The following is a 21973-nucleotide window of genomic DNA, read 5'->3' as shown; positions in this document are numbered from 1 at the left end:
TGCACCTATCACCATGGGCAATTTAGCATGGCCAATTCACCTGACCTGCACATCTTTGCACTTGTTTTAATATAGGCAGGTTTTCAAAATTTTGGGTGCCACTTTTGATGGAAGGGTGTGTCAGAGGCCTATAAGTATAAAATACAGCTTGGCAGACACAGGAACATCCTTTCTCCTATTCCAGGAAGCAGCCAGCCTTGTCAGTGAAAGATATTTATGTACAGTTTGGTTTCTATAGATCCTACTGCAGCAGTTATGAAGCAGGTTCCCACCTGATTTACCATCCATTGTTGTTGTCATGATGTTATGATGGGTTCCAGGCTTGCCGGTAACTGGTGGAGTTGTCTTCACTGTCACAGTACCTTGAAAAAGATGTTTAACATCTGGTTTAACAAGGCCCTGGCAACACAGACAAATTGCAGTTGAGACAGAATAAAACTAACCAGAACTAGAAGAGAGCGATGCACTTGGCTCATCTGCTTTTTATTTAATGCCTTTTACATCTCATTCTATATTAGGACAGAGTTCAGGAATGTAGCAATCTTCGTAATATTCTCAAACATAAAGACTAACCATTCCTGCCCAGTTGTGTTATTGTGTGCACATGGATAGCCTTGCAAAGGGGATCAATACTTCAGAGTAGATAATCCCTCTCGTAACTAGGACACGGGTTTTGAGGGCACATTCAGATCTGTGTACAACAACAAAAACAGAAGCTCTGAGGAAGGGTGACCAGACCCGAAATGTTAACTTTGATTTCTCTGCACAGATGCTGCCGGACCTGCTGAGCTTTTCCAGCAACTTTGATTTTTGATTCTGATTTACAGCATCCCCAGTTCTTTTGGCTTTTATTCGGCGCTGTCTAGCTGAGAGGAAAGATTGGTTAAAAATGTGCCAACCTTCTAGACGGGAAGATACCATCAGTGAGTGTGTGCAGGGCCCTTCGGTTCAGGAGAAATCATTAACAATTAGCTAGGGCGGCACGATGGCTCAGTGGTTAGCACTGCTGCCTCACAGCACCAGAGTCCCAGGTTCGATTCCAGCCTTGGGCGATTGTCTGTGTGGAGATTGCACGTTCTCCCAGTGTCTGCGTGGGTTTCCTCCCACAATCCAAAGATGTGCAGGTCAGGTGAATTGGCCATGCTAAATCGCCCATAGTGTTAGGTGCATTAATCAGAGGTGAATGGGTCTGGGTGGGTTACTCTATGGAGGGTCAGTGTGGACTGGTTGGGCTGAAGGGTCTGTTTCCACACTGTAGGGAATCTGAAGTGCATGCATGCTTCCAAATATGGAAACCGAATAAAGCAAAAACAAAGTACGATGGATGTTGGGGATCTGAAATAAAAACATAAAGTGCTGCAGGAACACAGCGTCTGTGGAGAGAGAGAAACATTTTGAGTCTGATATGACTCTTCTTCAGCGCTCTGAATGAACCATGATACTGCATGTGTGCAGAGTCTTCTAAATAAGGAGACATAAATGGTGTTTACCCAATTAGTATGTGTAGAGACAGCTGAGGAGACAGAATTACCACGTGCATCAATTTCCATCACAAGAAACAGGAATAACAAGTTTGTGTTGATCGTCCCCAGTTAAAGGGACAGAATTGATAAGTATATTCCGTGCTTGCATCCGAAAATAAAGAAAAACAGGTTTAACAAGTGTGGCTGTATGATCATGTTGCCTGAAACTCCAGAGAACAATGTGTCAAAATGTCTGCAACCTCTTCCTAACAATGATGGTAGGATTGGTTATTGAATATAGCTCCACCTCACCCTTGCCCTCTTCCCCTTGCTGTCAAGTTAGGACTAGTGATTTTGGAAAAGCTTGATACAAAGATTCCCGTTGATGCCAAGAGCAATCTCAGTGCAGGCTACCTACAACGTGGACTGAGCGAAAGTGAGGACTGCAGATGCTGGAGATGAGAGTCAAGATTAGAGGGGTGCTGGAAAAGCACAGCAGGTCAGGTAGCATCTGAGGAGCAGGAAAATCGATGTTTCGGGCAAAAGCCCTTCATCCTGACCTCCTGTGCTTTTCCAGCACCACGCTAACCTTGGCTACAATGTGGACTGAGGCAGGATCTTTCCATGTGCAGTTTTCACTCACATGGTCAGCTGGAGATGACATCAGACTAAAGACAATGGTTTCATTTGGCGATCCGAATAGATTGTTAAAAAAGCCTCACCTTTCACAGTTGATGTCTGCGTTTGAAACACTTTGGTGGGACGGGGAGTGGGTGAAAGAGCTCTCGACGTTGTCCGAGGTAGACTCAAATTGGTCGCCGTCCATTTGGTGCCAACCGCAGGTTGCTGGGTGGTAGGAATGTGTGTTTTGTTAGAAACCTTTGCTGTCAGCCTTTGAGGTAGTACCGTGGATTTCGTCTGCAGCATTGCCATGTAACTACCACTCGGGGTGTACTCTGCTCTCATATTTCTGGTGGATGTAAGAACAGGGTTAACTTCTACAGACAGCATGTGTCTCTGTGCAGTTAATGCAAAGAAATAAGTCGAAGTGTCTGTCCTTGTTGACTCAGTTGATGTCACTCCCTTTCTGAATCCTTTCATGGTCAAGTGCTGGAGTCCTGCTGTTGGGGAAGTGGTAACAGTCTCTGTGGAAAGCTCATTCCTGGCTGTTAAACCCCCATCAACATCTGCCTTTGGAATATCAAGGGATTGTGCATCTTGTAACACCTTAACAACTGTTGTCATGTTATCTGCTGGCTGTGTGTAGATGTCATATCCATGTTGCGAGCTAGAGTATGAGTCAGTAATTTGATGGGCAGGTGAGGATTTTCTGGCATCATACATTGGTGATCTAAGCCATTGTGTTGTAGTTGCACTGTCAACTACAGCTAGGGATCTTTCACTTGGATTAACTTGGTCAACCATTTCCCTCTTCATTCCAGGCTCCAGATGTTCAGTAGTGGAAGAAATGGGCAAATTCAGGGCATTTTCTCCAATGTTAGTAGTGTGCTGATAATTGTGTTGGCTCCTGGCTTCTGATGCATTGGTCACATTCAAGAAATCTAACTGATTGCTTTGTAGAGTGACACCAACACTGGGCTGTCTAGCAGGGAGTGAGCTTCCTCCAGTCACTAGAGAATAATCCGTTTCTGTTATCAACGAAGAAGCAGATTGCATTGGTGCAGGAGTCATATGACTCTCGTCTGGCTCATTTTTAATCAAGGATTGGTCCCTTTGTGCAAGAGAAGGACCAGGAACCGATGAAGGTGAAGTGTGTTCAGGCTGTCCTTCAAATTGTACAACAGCCTCCTCCTTTTCAAGTGCATTAGAACTAGTGAGCAAATATCGTTGCTCAGTTGCTGAATGAATTTGAGTTGATGTTTGACCCATTTTCCCAAGGGTGGCGATGTGTCTGTCTGTTAGCTTTTCAAGAACTGTGTGGTGAGCAGTGACCTCGAAAACAGGGGAATCAATTGAAGATGAAGCTGTGGGCCTTTGGAGGAAAGTTCTGGCATCTACCATTCTGCCACCTTGAGTATTTCTGAGACTTTGATGTGTTTGAATTGTTTGATAATCTGGTGTACTTTCAGACGGCCTCAATAACGAATGGTCAGTGTTTTCACTCATGCGAGCAGAAGGGACCAGTGGAACAGATGTGTTTTCTAAAATAAACTGTTCAGATTCAAAAACGTCCTTTTCAGTTGTTTCAAAATTGAAATCATCCTCACTGTCAACATCCTCATCATCCCCGCTAAAATCAAAGCCATTTTCACTCAGAGGCCTCCTCAGGTGTCGTGGGGACTTGCTCATGTTTGGTGGGAAGAAATGTGTGCCATGAACTGAATTCTTGTTGGACATCTCAAGCAAAGGCAGAGAAGGGCGGTTGGATGAGTCACTCATAGCAACTGAGTTCAAGCTCTGCTCAACTTCAGCCGAATAAATAAAGGTTGGATTACTGAATAGAGAGCTGTCACTGGCTGAGTCTTTAGTAGGAGGGAAAGTGATAGCTTTAATGATACTGGAACAGATGAGAAGAAGCCACCAGGTCTGTATCACATCTCGGTGCTCCATCACCACATGGATCTTGCAACTCACATTGATGTTTGAAATGTTTGTTTCTTTGAAGTGAAATTATGTGATCCCTGAAATAAAAAGATCAGCGTTAAGGTTTTGAACGGTTTAGCATTGAAACTGTAATTAATGATTATATATTGATTAAACATCAGGACAGAATTGAAAATGTAGTGTTCAGAGGTAACGCAATTTTTTGACAGAGTTAATAGTTTTTAAAAAGTATCCACTTTTAGGGACGTTCACCTGGGGACATTGTGCTTAATGTGGAGCATATTGTGGTAGTGTGGCTGCCTCACTTTTAACTGAACTTTGCTAACTTCCTTGCGTTGTCCGAGATGGGAAGGTTACATTCTTCCTTCTCGGATTTTCTTGCTCTGGAACCAGGTATCAGACATAAACAATATTGGCCAGGATGGTCCAATTCACTATTTCTTTGGAAGTTGCCTGATTTCCCTTCATCATCTTGGCACAATTCTGATTAATGTAAAAACTAGTAGCACAAAACTACAACACACCACCCCATCCACATTGCATCCATTTACATTACCATATCTCATAAAATGATAAGAAAAAAAACCATGAAAAGATCAAGATGTATAGACTGAGCCACAAATTTCACTTCAGCATTACTGCTGCTAAGAAACTATTTGCACATTCAGCTCCACAGACTCCCAGTTGCTTTGCCTGCCCAAGGTGCTTCCTTTAGGTGTGTCTTACAAACAAATACAATGAAAACATGAGGCAATAACCATTGAATGAGACACACCCAACGGCTGATGATGGAAGAACTGACCTTTGAGTCTCCATTCAGATAGAATGCAAAGTAATTGTAGTTGAGAAATGTACTTGCTGACCTCCTCCATTTATTCTTTTCAAACCCGTTAAGGCGTCAGTGGCTCAGTGGCTACTACTGCTACCTCACAGAATCAGCAACCCAGGTTCGATTCCAACCTCGGGTGACTGACTGTGTGGAGTTTGCACGTTATCCCTGTATCTGTGTGGGTTTCCTTCGGGTGCTCCGGTTTCCTCCCACAGGCCAAAGATGTGCACATTAGGTGAATTGGCCATGCTAAATTGCCCATTGTGTTCAGGGATGTGTAGTTAGGTACATTAGTCAGGGATAAATGTAGAGGAATGAGTTTGGGTGGGATATTCTTCGGAGGGTGGGCGTGGACTTGTTGGGCTGAAGGGCCTGTTTCCACACTGTAGGGACTTGATTAAAAAAAACACTTTACAAGTGTTTCAGATCCTCTTATAAGTTTATCACGTGATGACAATGACCCTCTAGTGACCACTGTCCTTCTTCATTCATTCACTGAAATGCGTCGATCTTAGTGTGCAGCAACATGAACTGTTTTCTGTCGATTTAATAGATTATTCTTCTCACATTGTTCCATTATACATTCACCTGTTAAAGTCATCCTCTAATTTGACACCCATTCAGTGGAACCACCTATACTGCCATTAAGGAGGTGTGTTCAGTACAGCACTGTAATAATCAGAGGAATGGTCCACAGTTCAGAGGTTTCGAACTGAGGCATCCACAAAAATATTCTAAGGGATAAGTGCTACTTTTGTTTTACTCTGATGAAATATGGTGGCATCCATTCCCAAATTGGCATGGACAGGCTTACAATGTGCATAGGGTTGGAGCAAATTACTGCCGATGCTGGAATCTGGACATAGGTTTGCTCACTGAACTGGAAGGTTCATTTTCAGACGTTTAATCACCATACTAGATAATATCTTCAGTGAGCCTTCGTCCGGATACTCACTGAAGATGTTACCCAGTATGGTGACGAAACGTCTCAAAATGAACCTTCCAGCTCAGCGAGCAAACCTACATCCAGAACCACAGCCTGAGCTACAAATCTTCTCAAAACTCGCTGATGCTGGAAATTACAGCAGGTCAGGCAGCATCCACAGAGAGACAGCAAGCTAACATTTCTAGTCTAGATGACGTGAAACGTTAGCTTGCTCTCTCTCCGTGGATGCTGCCTGACCCACTGTGATTTCCAGCATTTTGTTGTTTTCAATGCATATAAGGGTCGATGGTTTAAAGTCAGCAGCAATTGGAAGCTACCAGCAGCTCTGTCTGATAACGACGGGTCCTTGAAAAGAGTCATGCAGAAGTGAAGATGTACCAGGATTAAGACAGCAGTGAGTGGAGATATTCCCAGCAAATTCTGCCAGAAACAATGTTTTCAAAGTCCTTGTTCTGATGGAGATAATGCTGAAGATTACCTGAACAAGTTGTAACCTGGTTCTCTCTCCGGCACTATCCCTTACCTCTCTACACCTGATGGGTCGGCCTCTGCTCTGACTAGATTCCAAAAGGGGCTGGGATCAATATTGAATGCACATTCCAGAGAGGTGCTGTGGGTGGTACAGAGGCTACCTCACTGGGCTAGTAATCTAGACTGTGAAAGAGCACAGCCCGTCAGGCAACATCCGAGAAGCAGGAGAATAAGCCAGGGCTTATGCTCGAATCCTGCTCCAGGGATGCTGCCTGACCTCCTGTGTTTTTCCAGCACCACACTCATCGACTGTTCTCCAGCATCTGCAGTCCTCACTTTGTCCTAATAATCTAGAATCCCAGACCACGGGTTCAAACTCCACCATGGCAGATGGTGAACTCTGAATTCAATAAAAGTCTGGAATTAAAAGCATCACTTAATGGCAACCACATACCCAGTGTTGATTATTTTAAAACCCCAGCTGGTTCACTAATATCCTTTAGGGAGAGAAATCTTTCCTGGTCTGACACACAGAAATGTGGTTGACTTGTAACTGCCCACTGGGCAATTAGGGATGGGCAATAAATGCTGGCCCAGCCTGTGTCGCCCTCATCCTGTGAATGAGGAAGCAAAAAAGTGACCAGGAGCCAGCAGTCTCAATAGCCCAGGAAATAGGAGGTCAGAGCTGGGCAACACATCATGCAGCATCTCTCCAGAGCTTGGAATTAAAGTGGTGCACATTCTCAATACCAATTAACAAAGCATCCCCTTTCTGGAGAGGTAGAAAGGAAATTATTTCAAGAGCGCACAGACTGGAAAAGAGTAGGTCAACGTCTACAGAAAGAATGGTAACGTTGCCAGTGACCCAGGTTCGATTCCAGCCTCAGGCTACTGTCTGTGTGGAGTTTACACATTCTCCCCATGTCTGCATGGGTTTCCTCTGGATGCTCCAGTTTCCTTCCATAATCCAAAGGTTAAGTGGATTGACAATGCTAAATTGCCCATAGTGTCCAGGGCTGTGCAGGTTGGATGGATTAGCCATGGAAAATGCAGGACTACAGGGATGGGATGGGTCTGGGTGGGATGCTTTTCAGAGGGTAAGTCCTGACTCAGTGGGCTGAATGGCCTGCTGCCACAGTGTAGGGATTCTATGGTTCTAATCTACAGGGAGTTTGGGGCACGTGATCATTAATTCACTCACTTGGGGCATTTAATACTTTGTTCACCCATGTTGGGTATCTTATGACATATCCATTCACATAAGATTTGGATCTTTTACCATACTCACATTTAGGTGAGCGCCATTTGAAGTATTGATGCTTTGGGTGTGTTCAAGGTTGGAATTGATACTTATTCCTAATTGGAGTGTGCTTATTACAAGCTGCAAAGTACAGAAATGAATGTGGCATCAGGTCACTTAATATGCTCTCTCTTTACGTAAGGCTTACTTGATCTATTTCAGTAGGAACACGATAAATTACATAACCCAGGAAAAGTTATTGTAAGCAAAGACAATAAATACCAGATGGGAATACATTTTTAATGTGGTCATCGGCTTCAAAACAACAGAACTCACAGCATGATAATATAGAACATTATCAACGGTTAGGACTGAGAAACATTGAGGAGGAAAAATGTGACTAAACAAATACAATGCTACTGTTAACACTGCAAAATTAAGGAAATGAGAAAGCAGCCATTTGAATTTTGGTTTGATTCTTACTGTAGTTGGAGATATACTCTAATAGATGTGTGTCACTTTTACACAACTACAGCCTGATTCTTTGTAAACATCCAAATTGGATTCATTAAATATCAAATATTAAATATAATAGGACAATAGGGGCGGCACGGTGGCTCAGTGGTTAGCACTGCAGCCTCACAGCGCCAGGGACCCAGGCTCGATTCCAGCCTCGGGCGACTATCTGTGTGGAGTTTGCACATTCTCCCAGTTAGGTAAAAACAATGACAGCAGATGCTGGAAACCAGATTCTGGATTAGTGGTCCTGAAGAGCACAGCAGTTCAGGCAGCATCCGAGGAGCTTCGAAATCGACGTTTCGGGCAAAAGCCCTTTATTCCTGATGAAGGGCTTTTGCCCGAAACGTCGATTTCGAAGCTCCTTGGATGCTGCCTGAACTGCTGTGCTCTTCCAGCACCACCAATCCACATTCTCCCAGTGTCTGCGTGGATTTCCTCCAGGTGCTCCGGTTTCCTCCCACAATCCAAAGATGTGCAGGTCAGGTAGATTGGCCATGCTAAATTGCCCATAATGTTAGGTGCATTAGTCAGAGGGAAATGGGTCTGGATGGATTACTCTTCAAAGGGTCGGTGTGGACTTGTTGGGCCGAAGGGCTTGTTTCCACACTGTAGGGAATCTAATCTAAACTAGACAAGGACCATTTGTCTTGATAAAGATAGAACTGATTTCAATACAGGAAGAAATGCTTGTTACAGAGGATCTGAGGATTTTTTTTTGAACACAGGAGTGGGGAGGAGCTTCTGAAGACTAAAGGTTGAGAACACTTAATAAGTGGGCGGCACGGTGGCCCAGTGGTTAGCACTGCTGCCTCACAGCGCCAGAGACTGGGGTTCAATTCCCGCCTCAGGCGACTGACTGTGTGGAGTTTGCACGTTCTCCCCGTGTCTGCGTGGGTTTCCTCCGGTTTCCTCCCACAGTCCAAAGATGTGCAGGTCAGGTGAATTGGCCATACTAAATTGCCCGTAGTGTTAGGTAAGGGGTAAATGTAGGGGTATGGGTGGGTTGCGCTTCGGCGGGTCGGTGTGGACTTGTTGGGCCGAAGGGCCTGTTTCCACACTGTAATGTAATCTAAAAAAAATCTAATCTAAGGCCCTACGGAGTGTTGGTAAACAAAGAGACCTTGGAGTGCAGGTTCATAACGCCTTGAAAGGGGAGTTGCAGGTAGATAGGATAGTGAAGGGGTGTTTGGTATGCTTTCCTTTAGTGGTCAGTTGGGAGGTCATGTTGCGGCTGTACAGGACATTGGTTAGGCCACTGTTGGAAACATTCTGTGTGATTCTGGTCTCCTTCCTATTGGAAAGATGTTGTGAAACTTAAAAGGGTTCAGAAAAGATTTACAAGGATGTTGCCAAGGTTGGAGGACTTGAGCTATAGGGAGAGGCTGAACAGGCTGGGGCTGTTTTCCCTGGAGTGTCAGAGGCTAAGGGGTGACATTATATTAATGTGCAGTCAAGACTCTCAAATCACATAATGATAGTGGCCAGATAATTTCAAGTTCAGTGACCTTTCTGATCTGAAGAAGGGTCATCAGTCCTGAAACAATGACTGTTTCTTGCTCCACATATGCTGTCAGACCTGCTGAGCTTCTCCAGCACTTTCTGTTTTTGTTCCTGTTTAGTGATTTTAATTGTTGGTATTCTCTCGAGTCCAGAACTAGAAGGCATTGGTTTAGGTTGAGAGGGGAAAGATATAAAAGGGTGCTCAGGGGCAACCTTTTCACCATGGGGTTGTGTGTGTGTGGAATGAGCTGCCAGAGGAAGTGGTGGATGCTGGTACAATTACAACATTTAAAAGGCATCTGGATGGGTATATGAATAGGAAGAGTTTGGAGGGATATGGGTGGCATGGTGGCTTAGTGGTTAGAACTGCTACGTCACAGAGCCAGGGACCCAGGTTCGATTCCACCCTCTAAGCGACTAACTCCAGATTCTCCCCATGTCTGCGTGAGTTTCCTCCCACAATCCAAAGATGTGCAGGTTAGGTGAATTGACCATGCTAAATTGCCTGTAGTGTTGAAGGATGTGTGGGTTAAGTGCATTAGTCGGATACTAGTGGAATGGGTCTGGGTGGGTTAGTCTTCGGAAGGTTGGTGTGGACTTGTTGGGCTGAAGGGCCTGTTTTCACACTGTAGGGAGCCTATGTAAATGGGACTAGATTAATTTGGGATGTCTGGTCAGCATGGACAAGTTGGACTGATGGATCTCTTTCTGTGCTGTCCATTTCTATGACTCTATGCTGATGATTGCCCCACTGCCTGTTGCAACATGTTCCAATGTAGGTTCTTTGGGTCATCATGCTAGCTGAAGCCAGACTTCTGGCTTACTGTGAGCCAACAATGATTAAGACATTGAAACATAGAAGATAGAAGCAGGGGTAGGCCTTTGAGGCCATTCATTATGATCATGATTGATAATCCAATTCAATAGCCTGTTCCAGCTTTTCCTTTGATCCCTTCAACCCCAAAATTGCCATCTCCAACTCCTTCTTGAAATCATACAGTATTTTCAACCGCTTTCCGAGGTAGAGAATTCCACAGGGTCACCATTTTCTAGGTGAAGAAATTCCTCGTCTTCACTGTCCAAAACGGCCAATATCATATGCTGTGGTTTCTAGTGGTATGGCTACAGAGCAAGTGTGCACATTCCAATCTCACAGCAGAATACTAACAGATGATTACTGAAGTCACAGCCTACCTCTGAGACTCATGTAAATACTCATTGAACCCAAACGCCATGTGCCCTTTTTCAAATAGTGCTGCGAGATTTTTCACATCCATTTGAGAGATTTCTGAAGTTTTAATGGCTCATCTCAAGACAACACTGCAGACAGAGCAGCACTCCCTCAACAAAAATAGATATAAAGAATGGACTAGGCAGGAGTTATAGAGTCATAGAGACGTACAGCACGTAAACAGACTCTTCGATCCAACTCGTCCAAGCCGAACAAATATCCCAACCCAATCTAGTCCCACCTGGCCCATTTCCCTCCAAACCCTTCCTATTCATATACCCATCAAGATGCCTTTTAAATGTTGTAATTGTACCAGCCTCCACCACTTCCTCTGGCAGTTCATTCCATACACATACCACCCTCTGTGAAAAAGTTGCCCCTTAAGTCTCTTTTATATCTTTCCCCTCTCACCCTAAACCTATGCCCTCTAGTTCTGGACTCCCCCACCCCCCCCAAGGAAAAGACTTTGTCTATTTATCCTATCCCATGCCCCTCATGATTTTGTAAACCTCTATGAGGTTGCCCCTGTAGCTCAAACCCTCCAACCCTGACAACATCCTTGGAAACCTTTTCTGAACCCTTTCAAGTTTCACAACAGCCTTCTGATAGGACATAAATGGTATAAAATAAATTCAAGTCTTTCTTCTGTTCTTTCTGACTTTTGGACTTCTTAGTTTTCTTTAAATCAGGTTTAAAAACTTGTCTGTGAGGTAATGTACCCATTTCTGGGCTAAAGATAAAACAATTATAACGTTAGATAAATTTTGAACAGCGCAAGTTATTTTAATGGAGGAAACATCAGGAAATGTATCAAAAAAAGATCATAAACCTGAAAGGTCAACTCTGCTTTTCTCTCTCCATGGATACTGCCTGACCTGCTGAGTTCTTTCTGCACTTTGTGATTTTATTTCAGATTGCCAGCATTTGCAGCATCTTAGGTTTTGTACAAAGTGATTATCCCTTGTGTCTTTGTAAACATTGCTCAGTCGTGACTTGTTGATGTTTTAAACAAAGTGTGACATCTGAAGAGTGCTGACAGTAAACAGTCATTGTTAATCAGAGCAAATCTGATGATGGTCTTCTCTACTTCCTGGTCTCATTGAAAATTGTTTTTCTATTTAGCAAATAGAGATAAATGCATACTGAGTTTTAACAGTGTTTCTTCTATCTGTGGGCAATGAACCAAATCAATAATCAATTTGCTTATGGACAGCTTTCAATTCTTTTTACTATTCTTTGTGATATGGGAGTGATTGTATTGAAGTCAGCCAGCTGGACCTTATAGAAGATGAGTTCCTTAACTGAAGCAGTTAATCTGGTCCAATCAGGGAGCCTTGGCTGACATAAAAGGATGACTGTCAGGGATAATGAGACCTCGAACGCCGGACTTAGTGAGAAGCAATACAGTGGTGAATTGAGGGTGATTGGTAATGAGATACTGGCCTCTAAAGAGTTATCTCAGGCATCACTAGCAAGCTCAGCATTTTTTGCCAATCCCTAATTACCCCTTGAACTGAAAGGTCGCTTAAAGGTATCCATATTTCTGTGGATCTGGAGTTACATGTTGGCCAGACCAGATAAGGATAGCAAATTCTCTTCCCTGAAGAACATTAGTAAATCACACAATTAAATCATATACCAATCAATAACAGTTTTGTGGCATTCTTAGTTTAAGTCCAGGCTTTTCATTAGTTCAATTGAGGTTTTAAATTCTACCAGTTGCCATGGTGGGATGTGAATCCGCCAACTCTAGAGAATTAGACTAAATATTTGAATCACTGGTCCAGTGACATTACACTATGCTATTATCGCCCCCACAGATTTAAAGTTCCGAAATAATGTTGATTTGAATGTTTTAATTATTAGGTTGAACTCAAAATCCAAAATCTTACTGATGCAATATTGTTTTGTTAAATGAATCACACACTTAACAGGAATGCACACAGCTTTAGCCAGATTTAGCTGTCAAATTGACAATGAGGTGCTGAACATTATCCAAACATTTTTGGTACAGCAAGTTCAACCAAGGGCCAGAGGGGTAGCTATATGCAAACTTTCAAATAGAATCCCCACAGTGTGGAAACAGGCCCTTCGGCCTAACAAGTCCACACTGACCTTCTGAAGAGTAACCCACCCAGACCCATTCCTCTAGCCCATTTCTCTACATTTACCCCTGACTAATGCACCTAACCTGTACATCCCTAAACACTATGAGCAATTTCGCATGGACAATTCATCTAACCAGCACATCTTTGGACTGTGGGAGAAAACTGGAGCACCCAGAGGAAACCCATGCAGACACGGGGGAGAATGTGCAAACTCCACACAGACAGTCACCCAAGAACCCGGGTTCCCGGCGCTGTTAGATGTTATTACCTGGATCGCATCACTCCACGGTTAACTCCTCAAAATGACATCACACTTGTTGTCTCACCATTAAAAAACATTGAATGGGATGAAACTGCAGAACTCGCCTGGAAGGTTCAATCTAAACTTGCCCACAGAAAATGAAGTTTAGCCCTTTTGTTGTAACTGGAGGAGAGGCAGCCATTTGTAAATAGTATTTGAAAAAGGACAGAGTCAAGCTGCAGTCTTCACTGTACCTTCCAGAGACCAACATAAGGAAAGAAGAGTCCGAAAATTAGAGACAGCAAGTATCTGGGGTCTGTCAGACTGGGAAAGTGCTGGGACAAGCGGGTTGGAATAAGAGGAGGTTGCCGTGTTCAGATGCTCTCTATTCCTTTATGATGCTGCAATGAATCCCAGTAGAATAAGGGGCTGATTGTTATTTGCATCTGATTAACAGAAAATAATTCAGGGGTGATGTGTCCCATGGCTTCTCAGCCATTGCTCACAGTGCAAATGTTGCCACCAGAGCATATCATTTAAAACTTTTACACTTCCAGAATGGCCTAAGCAAGCATTTCTTGTCCATCTCCAATAGCCTACTTGGAGTGCAATTCAGTGCCAACCATACTGCTGTGGGCCTGGAGTTAGATATCAGCCAGACCAGAAAAGAATGCTGATTTGCTCCCCTAAAAGACAGTGGTGAACTAGTTTGTGCAACAATTGATGACAGTTGTCATGGTCACCATTACTGACATCCCACAGGCCCACAGCAACCTCCCCTGAAAATGCAGAAGGTGTAACACCTGTCCATTTACCTCCTCTCTACTCAGTATCCCAGGGTCCAAACACACGTTTCAGATGAAGCAGCGCTTTACCTGTGCTTCACTCAACCTGGCTTTACTGCTCACAATGTGGTCTCCTCTACACTGGGGATACAAAGTGTAGGCTGGGTGACTGTTTTACAGAACATCTATGTTCTGTCTGCAAAAAAAGACCCTGAGTTTCCAGTCACCTGCCACTTCAGCATACCACCCTGTTCCCTATCCCATCTCTGCCTCAGGCTTGCTGCAGTGCTCCAGTACAACGCAGCACAAGAACAGCACCTCATTTTCCACATGGGAATTCTACAGCCGCCTGGATTCAATATCAAATTCAACAATTTTAGGGCCTGAGGCACCTTCTCCCATGCCCTTACCCCAGGCCCCACATGGCAGGCCTCGTAATCACATGGTCTGCTATTACACACATTGTTAGTCGCTCATTGTCCATTAAAAGCTATTCATTCTCTCAGGCTGACTGTTCTCCACTCTTTTGACTGTCCAACTGTTCTTCTCTGCCTTTGGGCTCTACTTTCACTTATCACCTAATGCTCCTTACTACCTACCCCCATCTTATCTTCTGCATAAAGACCAACTTTTTCCTCGCTACTACCAGTTCTGAGGAAGAGTAACTGAACCTTAAACATTAACTCTGATTTCTCTCCACAGATGTTGCCAGTCCTGCTGAGCCTTTCCAGCAATTTCAGTTTTTGTCACCATTACTGATACTAGCTTTCTATGTGAGATATATTCATCATATTTAAATTCCGCTATCTGCCATAATGGGATTTGAACTTATGCCCATGGACTATTAGCTTGGACCTGTACCTTACTAGTGCAGTGACATTGCCACTGCCATGAATGACATAAAAGATTGGGTGCATGGTCCCTTGAACACCAATTTGCTCTCTGGAATTTGAGACCAGGACAATGCAATGATGTATCAGTCACTATAAATGTTTTCTTTAAGCTGCACTACAGTAAACTTCAAGGAATTTCAAATTTCTGGTTCCCAAGTCACATCAGGAAATGGTCTTGAGGAACAAGTAAAGGAATGTCTAAGAAAGCACAAAATTGCTTTTGATGTCAAATCTGCATTGAACAAAGAGAACAAAGAAAATTTACAGCCCAGGAACAGGCCCTTCAACCCTCCAAGCCTGAGCCAATCCAAATCCACTGTCTAAACCTATCACCCAACTCCTAAGCATCTGTATCCCTCCTCTCCCCACTTACTCATGTATCTGTCCAGACGCACCTTGAATGAATCTACCGTGCCTGCCTCTACTACTTCTGCTGGCAACTCATTCCAAGCACCTACCACCCTCTGTATAAAGTACTTGCCGCGTGTATCCCCTTTAAACTTTTCACCTCCCACCTTGAACGCGTGACCTCTTGTTATTGAATCCCTCATCCTGGGAAAAAAAGCTTATCTCTATCCACCATGTTTATACCCTTCATGATTTTGTAGACTCAATCAGGTACCCCCTCAATCTCCTCCTTTCTAATGAAAACAATCCTAACCTACTCAACCTCTCTTCATAGCTAGCACCTTCCAAAGCAGGCAACATCCTCGTAAACCTTCTCTGCACCCTCTCCAATGCGTCCACATCCTTTTGGGAATGTGGCGACCAGAACTGTACACAGTATTCTAAATGCAGCCAAACCAAAGTCTTGTACAATTTTAACATGATCTGCCAGCTCTTATACTCAATGCCCAGTCCGATGAAGGCAAGCATTCGTTATATAAAACTTGAAAGGCCTTATTTTTGTGCACATGGGGCATAATATGTTGACCTCAGGGAATTGTTTAACAATTAGTTGGATTTAGGTAAGCAGTTAAAGTAAGTAACAACATTGTGAATTTAACAACAAATAATTGAAGTTGAGGGGAAAGTAGGAGCAGCCTTTCCCTGGTGCGTCGGAGGCTGAAGGGTGACCTTATAGAGGTTTACAAAATTATAGGGGCATGGATAGGATAAATAAGCAAAGTCTTTTCCCTCTGGTTGGGAGTCCAGAACTAAAGGGCATAGGTTTAAGATGAGAGGGGTAAGATATAAAAGAGATCTAAGGGGCAACTTTTTCACGCAGAGGGTGGTACGTGTATGGAATGAGCTGCCAGAGGATGTGGTGGAGGCTGGTACAATTGCAATATTTAAGAAGCATTTGGATGGGTATATGAATAGGAAGGATTTGGAGGGATATGGGCCGGGTGCTGGCAGGTGGGACTAGATTGAGTTGGGATATCTGGTTGGCATGGACGGGTTGGACTGAAGGGTCTGTTTCCATGCTGTACATCTCTATGACTCTATGACTCTAAGTGTGGATCTATGTGGTGCAAAAACGGTATTGTTTAAAAACTTACTGTGACGTTCAGGTATGTTCTTTGCTGTATTAGATTAGTGCCCCCACATCAGGTTTACGTAAAGCCATGCAGCAGTTTATTGCCAATGCTGCCATGTAAACTGGGTTACATGCCAAAGACCTTGCTTGGCCTATCCATTTTCTCTCTCAGGGAAGATAGGCGGCTCAGTGGCTCAGTGGTTAGCACTGCTGCCTCAGTGCCAGGGTCCCGAAATTGATTCCAGCCTCGAGCAACTGTCTGTGTGGAGTTTGCACATTCTCCTCATGTCTGTGTGGGTTTCCTCCGGGTGTTCCAGTTTCCTCCCACAATCCAAAGATGTGCAGGTTAGGTAAATTGCCCATAGGGATGTGCAGGTTAGGTATATTAGTCAGGGGCAAATATAGGATAGGGGAATGAGTTTGGGTGGGTTACTCTTTGGAGGGTCGGTGTGGACTTGTTGGGCCGAAGGGCCTGTTTCCACACTGTAGGAATTCTAATACAAATAAAAAATTCTCATTCTAATAAAGATAATCATCATTGATCATTACACCTCCCAAAATTGTCTTTACACAAATTGTAAACTCTAAACACATGAGGAAACCAATATTTTTGGAAGTCAGTGCGCACTTTACCCATCTCAAAGCCAACAACTTTTTGCATCCTTGGGGTCCTCACTATACATGGGCATTTTCCATAAATGTTCCAGATAGTGAGAAAATTCCACTTTCCTGTGGTAAACATCACTGAGTGCTATACATGAACAACTTGAATGATCCAAATTTCAAAAATCACACCAGTCCACCGATTCACTTCCATTAACGAACTAGGTCAAAGGTGTCACCTTGTCAAAAATAAAAACCGCCTTGCAAAATGTCTCATTATTTGGGCATTTTTACCCCCCTCAGGTAATGGCTGACAGAGGTTGTACCTCTGTTTAAAACTGCCCATCTTGCACGCCAGAAAATCCGTGATGACAACGCTTTCTGGCGAAAGGAAAAGATCTGCAGAGGCAGTGCTGCATCTTTGCACATGAAAAGCAACTGATACAAAAGCTGGGCTGCACTCAACTCAGGAATGAGATGTTCCTGTTTCTTCTCACACTCTGATGTGCAAGGGGCCAGTGGTATCACGATCCGTTCCCTTTACTGCAGTATCTAATCAATGGCGAAAAATGAAGGTTTTGCAAGCTATTTAAAATAAGAAATCGCAGACCAATTACTACAGGCTCAAAGTGAACATGTAAAGTGAATGAAAATCACAGATAGCCCACATCCCTGATAGGGGTCAGAACGAAATCTGAATTATTCCGATAGCTTTGATCGCTGTCTACCGGAATGCTAACTAAAAATAATTAGAATAAAACTCCTCCAATCCATTAGAGATTAAAATATGCTTGGCATGCACATCTTTCTCTCTCCACTTAGAGCAAGGAAGGATAATAAACCGTACACACAATCATACCTGGCCAGCGACTTGGTCTCCACATGAACTGTCAGTGAAGAATGTCTGAATTACTCCAAATGCTTTCTGCAGTCCCAAGGTAATAACCCCTATTACCGAGCACTCGTGTATTCCCTAACCTTCACTAAAACACACACCGTCTCCACTGTGTGAATCAGTCACGCTAGGCACAATCAGAAGATAACAGAACATCAGATTATGCTGTGATGAAGGCCATGCAGGTGATTACAGAGCTTTAAGCCGCTGCAGTAATGCTGCATCTTGTGATCCAAAGATCACTTTGAGGCACAAATGGGTATAATCCGCTGGTGGTTGACAATCTTCTTTGCTCAGAACCTGCAAAGTGGAGCTAAACTGGCTCTGTTAGTTGAGGGGGAGACGGTTCCATTGCGATAATGTCACTGGAGTTATCGGCTTGGACAGCTGGTTTGCGGTGCAGTGTGTTGCCAACAACATGGGTTCAGTTCATGCACCACTGAGGTCCCCAGTTCTCAAACTCACCCACTCCCTGAGACGTGGTGACCTCAGGTTCTACTCACCACCAGTTCTCTCTCTCTCTATTGACTTTACCTCGTAATCCAAGGTCAGGCCAATATCCTAAGGGGCTTAGTGCAAAGCCCAGATGGAAGCTGCTGGAATTTAAATTCAACTATTAAACCTCTACCCCCGGTAATGGTGAGTGTGAACCCATTGGTGATAATGTAGAATCCATTTGACCATTCATGGAAAGGAATCTGTGGTACTACTCAGACCTACATGTAACTCCAGACCTACAGCAATGTAGTTGGCACTGGAATGCACTTAGTAAGCCACTCAGTTGTATCAAACTGCTGGGGAAAATTCATAGAACTGGATTGACCACCTGATATTGACCTGGGCATAATAAATGACAATGGGACACCCAGACCTACGAACCAATGGGGTCCTTACAGGGAACTTGTATACACTGGGCTGCTGTCCCACAGGCTGGTCTGACATAGTCATAGTCACAAGATCACACCTCACAAACAGTTGCAGACACCGTTATCCTGTGCCACTAATAGGGCTAATACACAGTGGCAGGAGAGTGGTGTACCTTTAGTAGGGAGTTGTCCTGGGAGTTCACAACATTGATTCCAGACCAGATGAAGTCTATTGTCATCCTGTCAACTTTGGGCAAGGAAAGATCCTTCTGAGTTCCAACCACTACATTAGCCTAAAATGTGAATCAGTTCTCTTCCATGTTGAACTCCAATTGGAAGATGCATTGAGGAGTAGCAAGGACACACAATACACTTTAGCTAGAGCACTTCTGTGTGTATTGTCACAAGGAGCAGGTTTGGAACACCACCACTGATTGACCTAAAGGACATAGTTGCTGGATTGAGTCTGCATCAAATAGTAAAGGAGTCAACAAAAGAGACAAACCAACTTGATTGCATCTTCACCAATCTATCTGTTGCAGATAAATTTATCCAAGACAGTATTGTTAGGAATGACCACAACAAGTGTTTCTGGAGACAAAACCCTATCTTAATTCCTACCCTCCCTGTGCACTGCAGCACTTCTACCATGCTGAGTGAGATAGAGTTTGAACAGATCAAAACAGGGCATCCATCAGTGGCAGAATTGTATTCAATCATAGTCTGTAACTTCATGGTCTGGTATATCTCGCATTCTCCCATTACAATCACAACAAAGGTTAATACAACACAGGAACAGGCCCTTCAGCCCTCCATCCTGCGCTGACACATATTTCCCTTCCATACAAAAACTGTCTTCACTTACAGGATCCATATTCCTCTATTCCCTTCCTATTCACGTATTTGTCCAGGTGTTTCTTGGCTGCTGTTATCGTGCCAAATTCCACCACCTCCTCTGGGAGCACATTACAAGCACTCACCATTCTTTGTGTGAAAAACTTGCCTCTTTTAAACATTTCCCCCAATTCCCCAAGCGCCTTGAACCCGTGTCTGCAAGTAATTGACCCCTCCACCCTGGGAAAAAAGCCTCATACTTTCCACTCTATCCATGCTATTCACAATCTTATAAACTTCTCTCAGGTCACCTCTGAACCTCCTGAGTTCCAATGAAAACAAACCCAGTCTATCCAACCTTTCTTCATTGTTAAAATCCCCAGAGCAGGCAACATCCTGGTGAACCTTTTCTGTACCCTCTCCAAAGCATCCACATCCTTCTAGTGATGTGGTGACCAGAGCTATATGCAGTTGGGTCTGGGGATTGACCAACTTTAAGAGGCCACAACACAGGACTGCTGAACGGTGTGCCAATAGGTGGAAACAGCAAATGACAGAATTGGGTGACCCTACAACTAATGGATCAGACCTAAGCTCTGAAGACCTGCCACATCCAAATGTGAATGGCGCTGGACAATTAAACAACTAATTGCAGGAGCACACTCCACAAATATCCTCATCCTCAATAAACAGGGAGCCTGACACTGGTGAGGTAATAAAGTATTTGCAACCATCTGAAATCACAAACATAAGTGGATGGTCCACCTGGTCTCCTTCTGTGGTCACCCACATCACATTGCTCGATTCAACAATATGGAATATCAAAACTGGCTGCAGGCACAGAATATTGCAAAGGCTATGGGCCCTGACAACATTTCAGTACTAAAGAATAGTGCAGCAAACTTTGTTTTAAACTGCACACCTTAATAAACTGGCAGTCTCGATAAAGTGGCAGAAGTTATAGACCTCAAATACTGAAAGTTTATTGTATTTTTGTGATCTGCATGATGTTTGAGTAGTCAGTTGAGAAGGTGAGTGAGAAGGCTCTCTGCCAGTGTTTTATTTAAGGTGAAGTTGCTTTATTATTTAAGTGATTTATTCTGTAAATAAAGTATAGCATTGATGTGTATACACCCTGCATTACATCTCTATTACTTAGTGTGTGCTTTTACACTGATTAAGTGGACCTTTTGATCAACTGGAATATTTGATTAGCTGATACTCTCCTAGTGCTATAGGTGTCCGTTATTAAAATGTTTGCTGTATTAAATATTTGGGTGCCAGAACTTGCCACGCCCCTAAGTAAGCTATGCTAGTACAGCTACAGCACTGGCAGTTACCCAATCATGTAGAAAATTGTCCAGCTAGGTCCTATACACAAAGATTAGGACAATTCTAACCCAGCCAATTACCATCCTATCAGTCTACTCTCGATCTTAAGCAAAATGATGGAAGAGGACACCATGAAGTGGCACTTACTTCACAACAACCTGTTCATTGGCACCAAGTTTGGATTCCATCAGGTCCACTCAGATCCTGATATCATCACAGCCTTGGTCCAAGCACAGACAACACAATCAGCTCAGTAGATATTTTCTTATTCATGAAAGGGTTGTGGGCATTGCCTGCTGGGCCGGTCGTAATTGGCCACCTCTAACTGCTCTGGAGACATTGGTGTGGAGTTAGCTTCTTGTATATCTGCAGTCCTAATGGTGTGGGTGCATCCAGAGTAGGCTGAGGAAGGGATGTCTGCGATTTTGATCTTGTGATAGTGAAGGAATGATATATTTCCAAATCAGGTTGGTGTCTGGCTTGGAGGGGAAATTGTAAGTGGTAGTGTCATTCTAGGTGGTCAAAGTTACAGGCTTGATCGCCATCATTAATGGAGCCTTCATGTAGATGACATACACTGTTCATCAATGGTGAAGGAATAGAATGTTGAAGGTGACGGATGAAATGTTAATCATCCGAGTTGCTTTGTCCTGGATGGTGTCAAATTCTTGGAGCTTTGGAGCTGCTCCCATCCAGGCAAGTGGGAAGTACTCCAAAACACTCCTGACTTGTGCCTTGTAGATGGTACACAGGCACTGGAAAGACAAAAGGTGAGTTAGATTAGATTCCCTACAGTGTGGAAATAGGCCCTTCAGCCCTAACCGACCCTCCAAAGAGTAACCTACCAAGACCCATTTCCCTCTGACTAATGCACCTAACACTATGGACAATTCATCTGACCTGCACATCTTTGGACTGTGTGAGGAAACCGGAGCACACCCACGCAGACAATGTGCAAACTTCACATAGCCTGAGGCTGGAATCAAACCCAGGTCCCTGGTGCTGTGAGGCAGCAGTGCTAACCACTGAGCCACCGTGCCACCCCAATTAATTGCTGTCGAATTGCTAGCCCCTGCAGTGTTGTGATAACCAATTATTTACACGAACGTCCAACTGAGTTTCTGATCAGTGGCAACACCAGGATATTGAGGTATTGATAGTTGCTGCTTCAC

The 21973-nt window shown here is 43.8% G+C and overlaps 1 protein-coding gene across 4 annotated transcripts in view; it reads right to left on the bottom strand.

The window, feature by feature from the left end:
• The window catches only part of LOC122558887 (proline-rich transmembrane protein 3), a 99024-nt gene that overhangs the window by 47583 nt on the left and 29468 nt on the right, over positions 1-21973 (bottom strand). Inside the window, exons 1-4 of one of the 4 annotated variants that reach the window (XM_043707800.1) lie at positions 17734-17898; positions 7563-7655; positions 2186-4105; positions 273-362 (exon numbers count right to left, since the gene is read on the bottom strand). In XM_043707800.1, the coding sequence (XP_043563735.1) occupies positions 273-362; positions 2186-4034 (1939 nt within the window). In that variant the 5' untranslated portion in view covers positions 4035-4105; positions 7563-7655; positions 17734-17898. Of the gene's footprint in view, positions 1-272; positions 363-2185; positions 4106-4333; positions 4352-7562; positions 7656-17733; positions 17899-21973 lie in introns of those variants that run through there. The other 3 variants (XM_043707799.1, XM_043707802.1, XM_043707801.1) reach the window with 3 other exon arrangements.

The sequence above is a fragment of the Chiloscyllium plagiosum genome, chromosome 18 (assembly GCF_004010195.1).
Source record: "Chiloscyllium plagiosum isolate BGI_BamShark_2017 chromosome 18, ASM401019v2, whole genome shotgun sequence".
NCBI classification, from domain to species: Eukaryota; Metazoa; Chordata; class Chondrichthyes; order Orectolobiformes; family Hemiscylliidae; genus Chiloscyllium; species Chiloscyllium plagiosum.
This window is presented reverse-complemented; position numbering and strand designations above follow the sequence as displayed.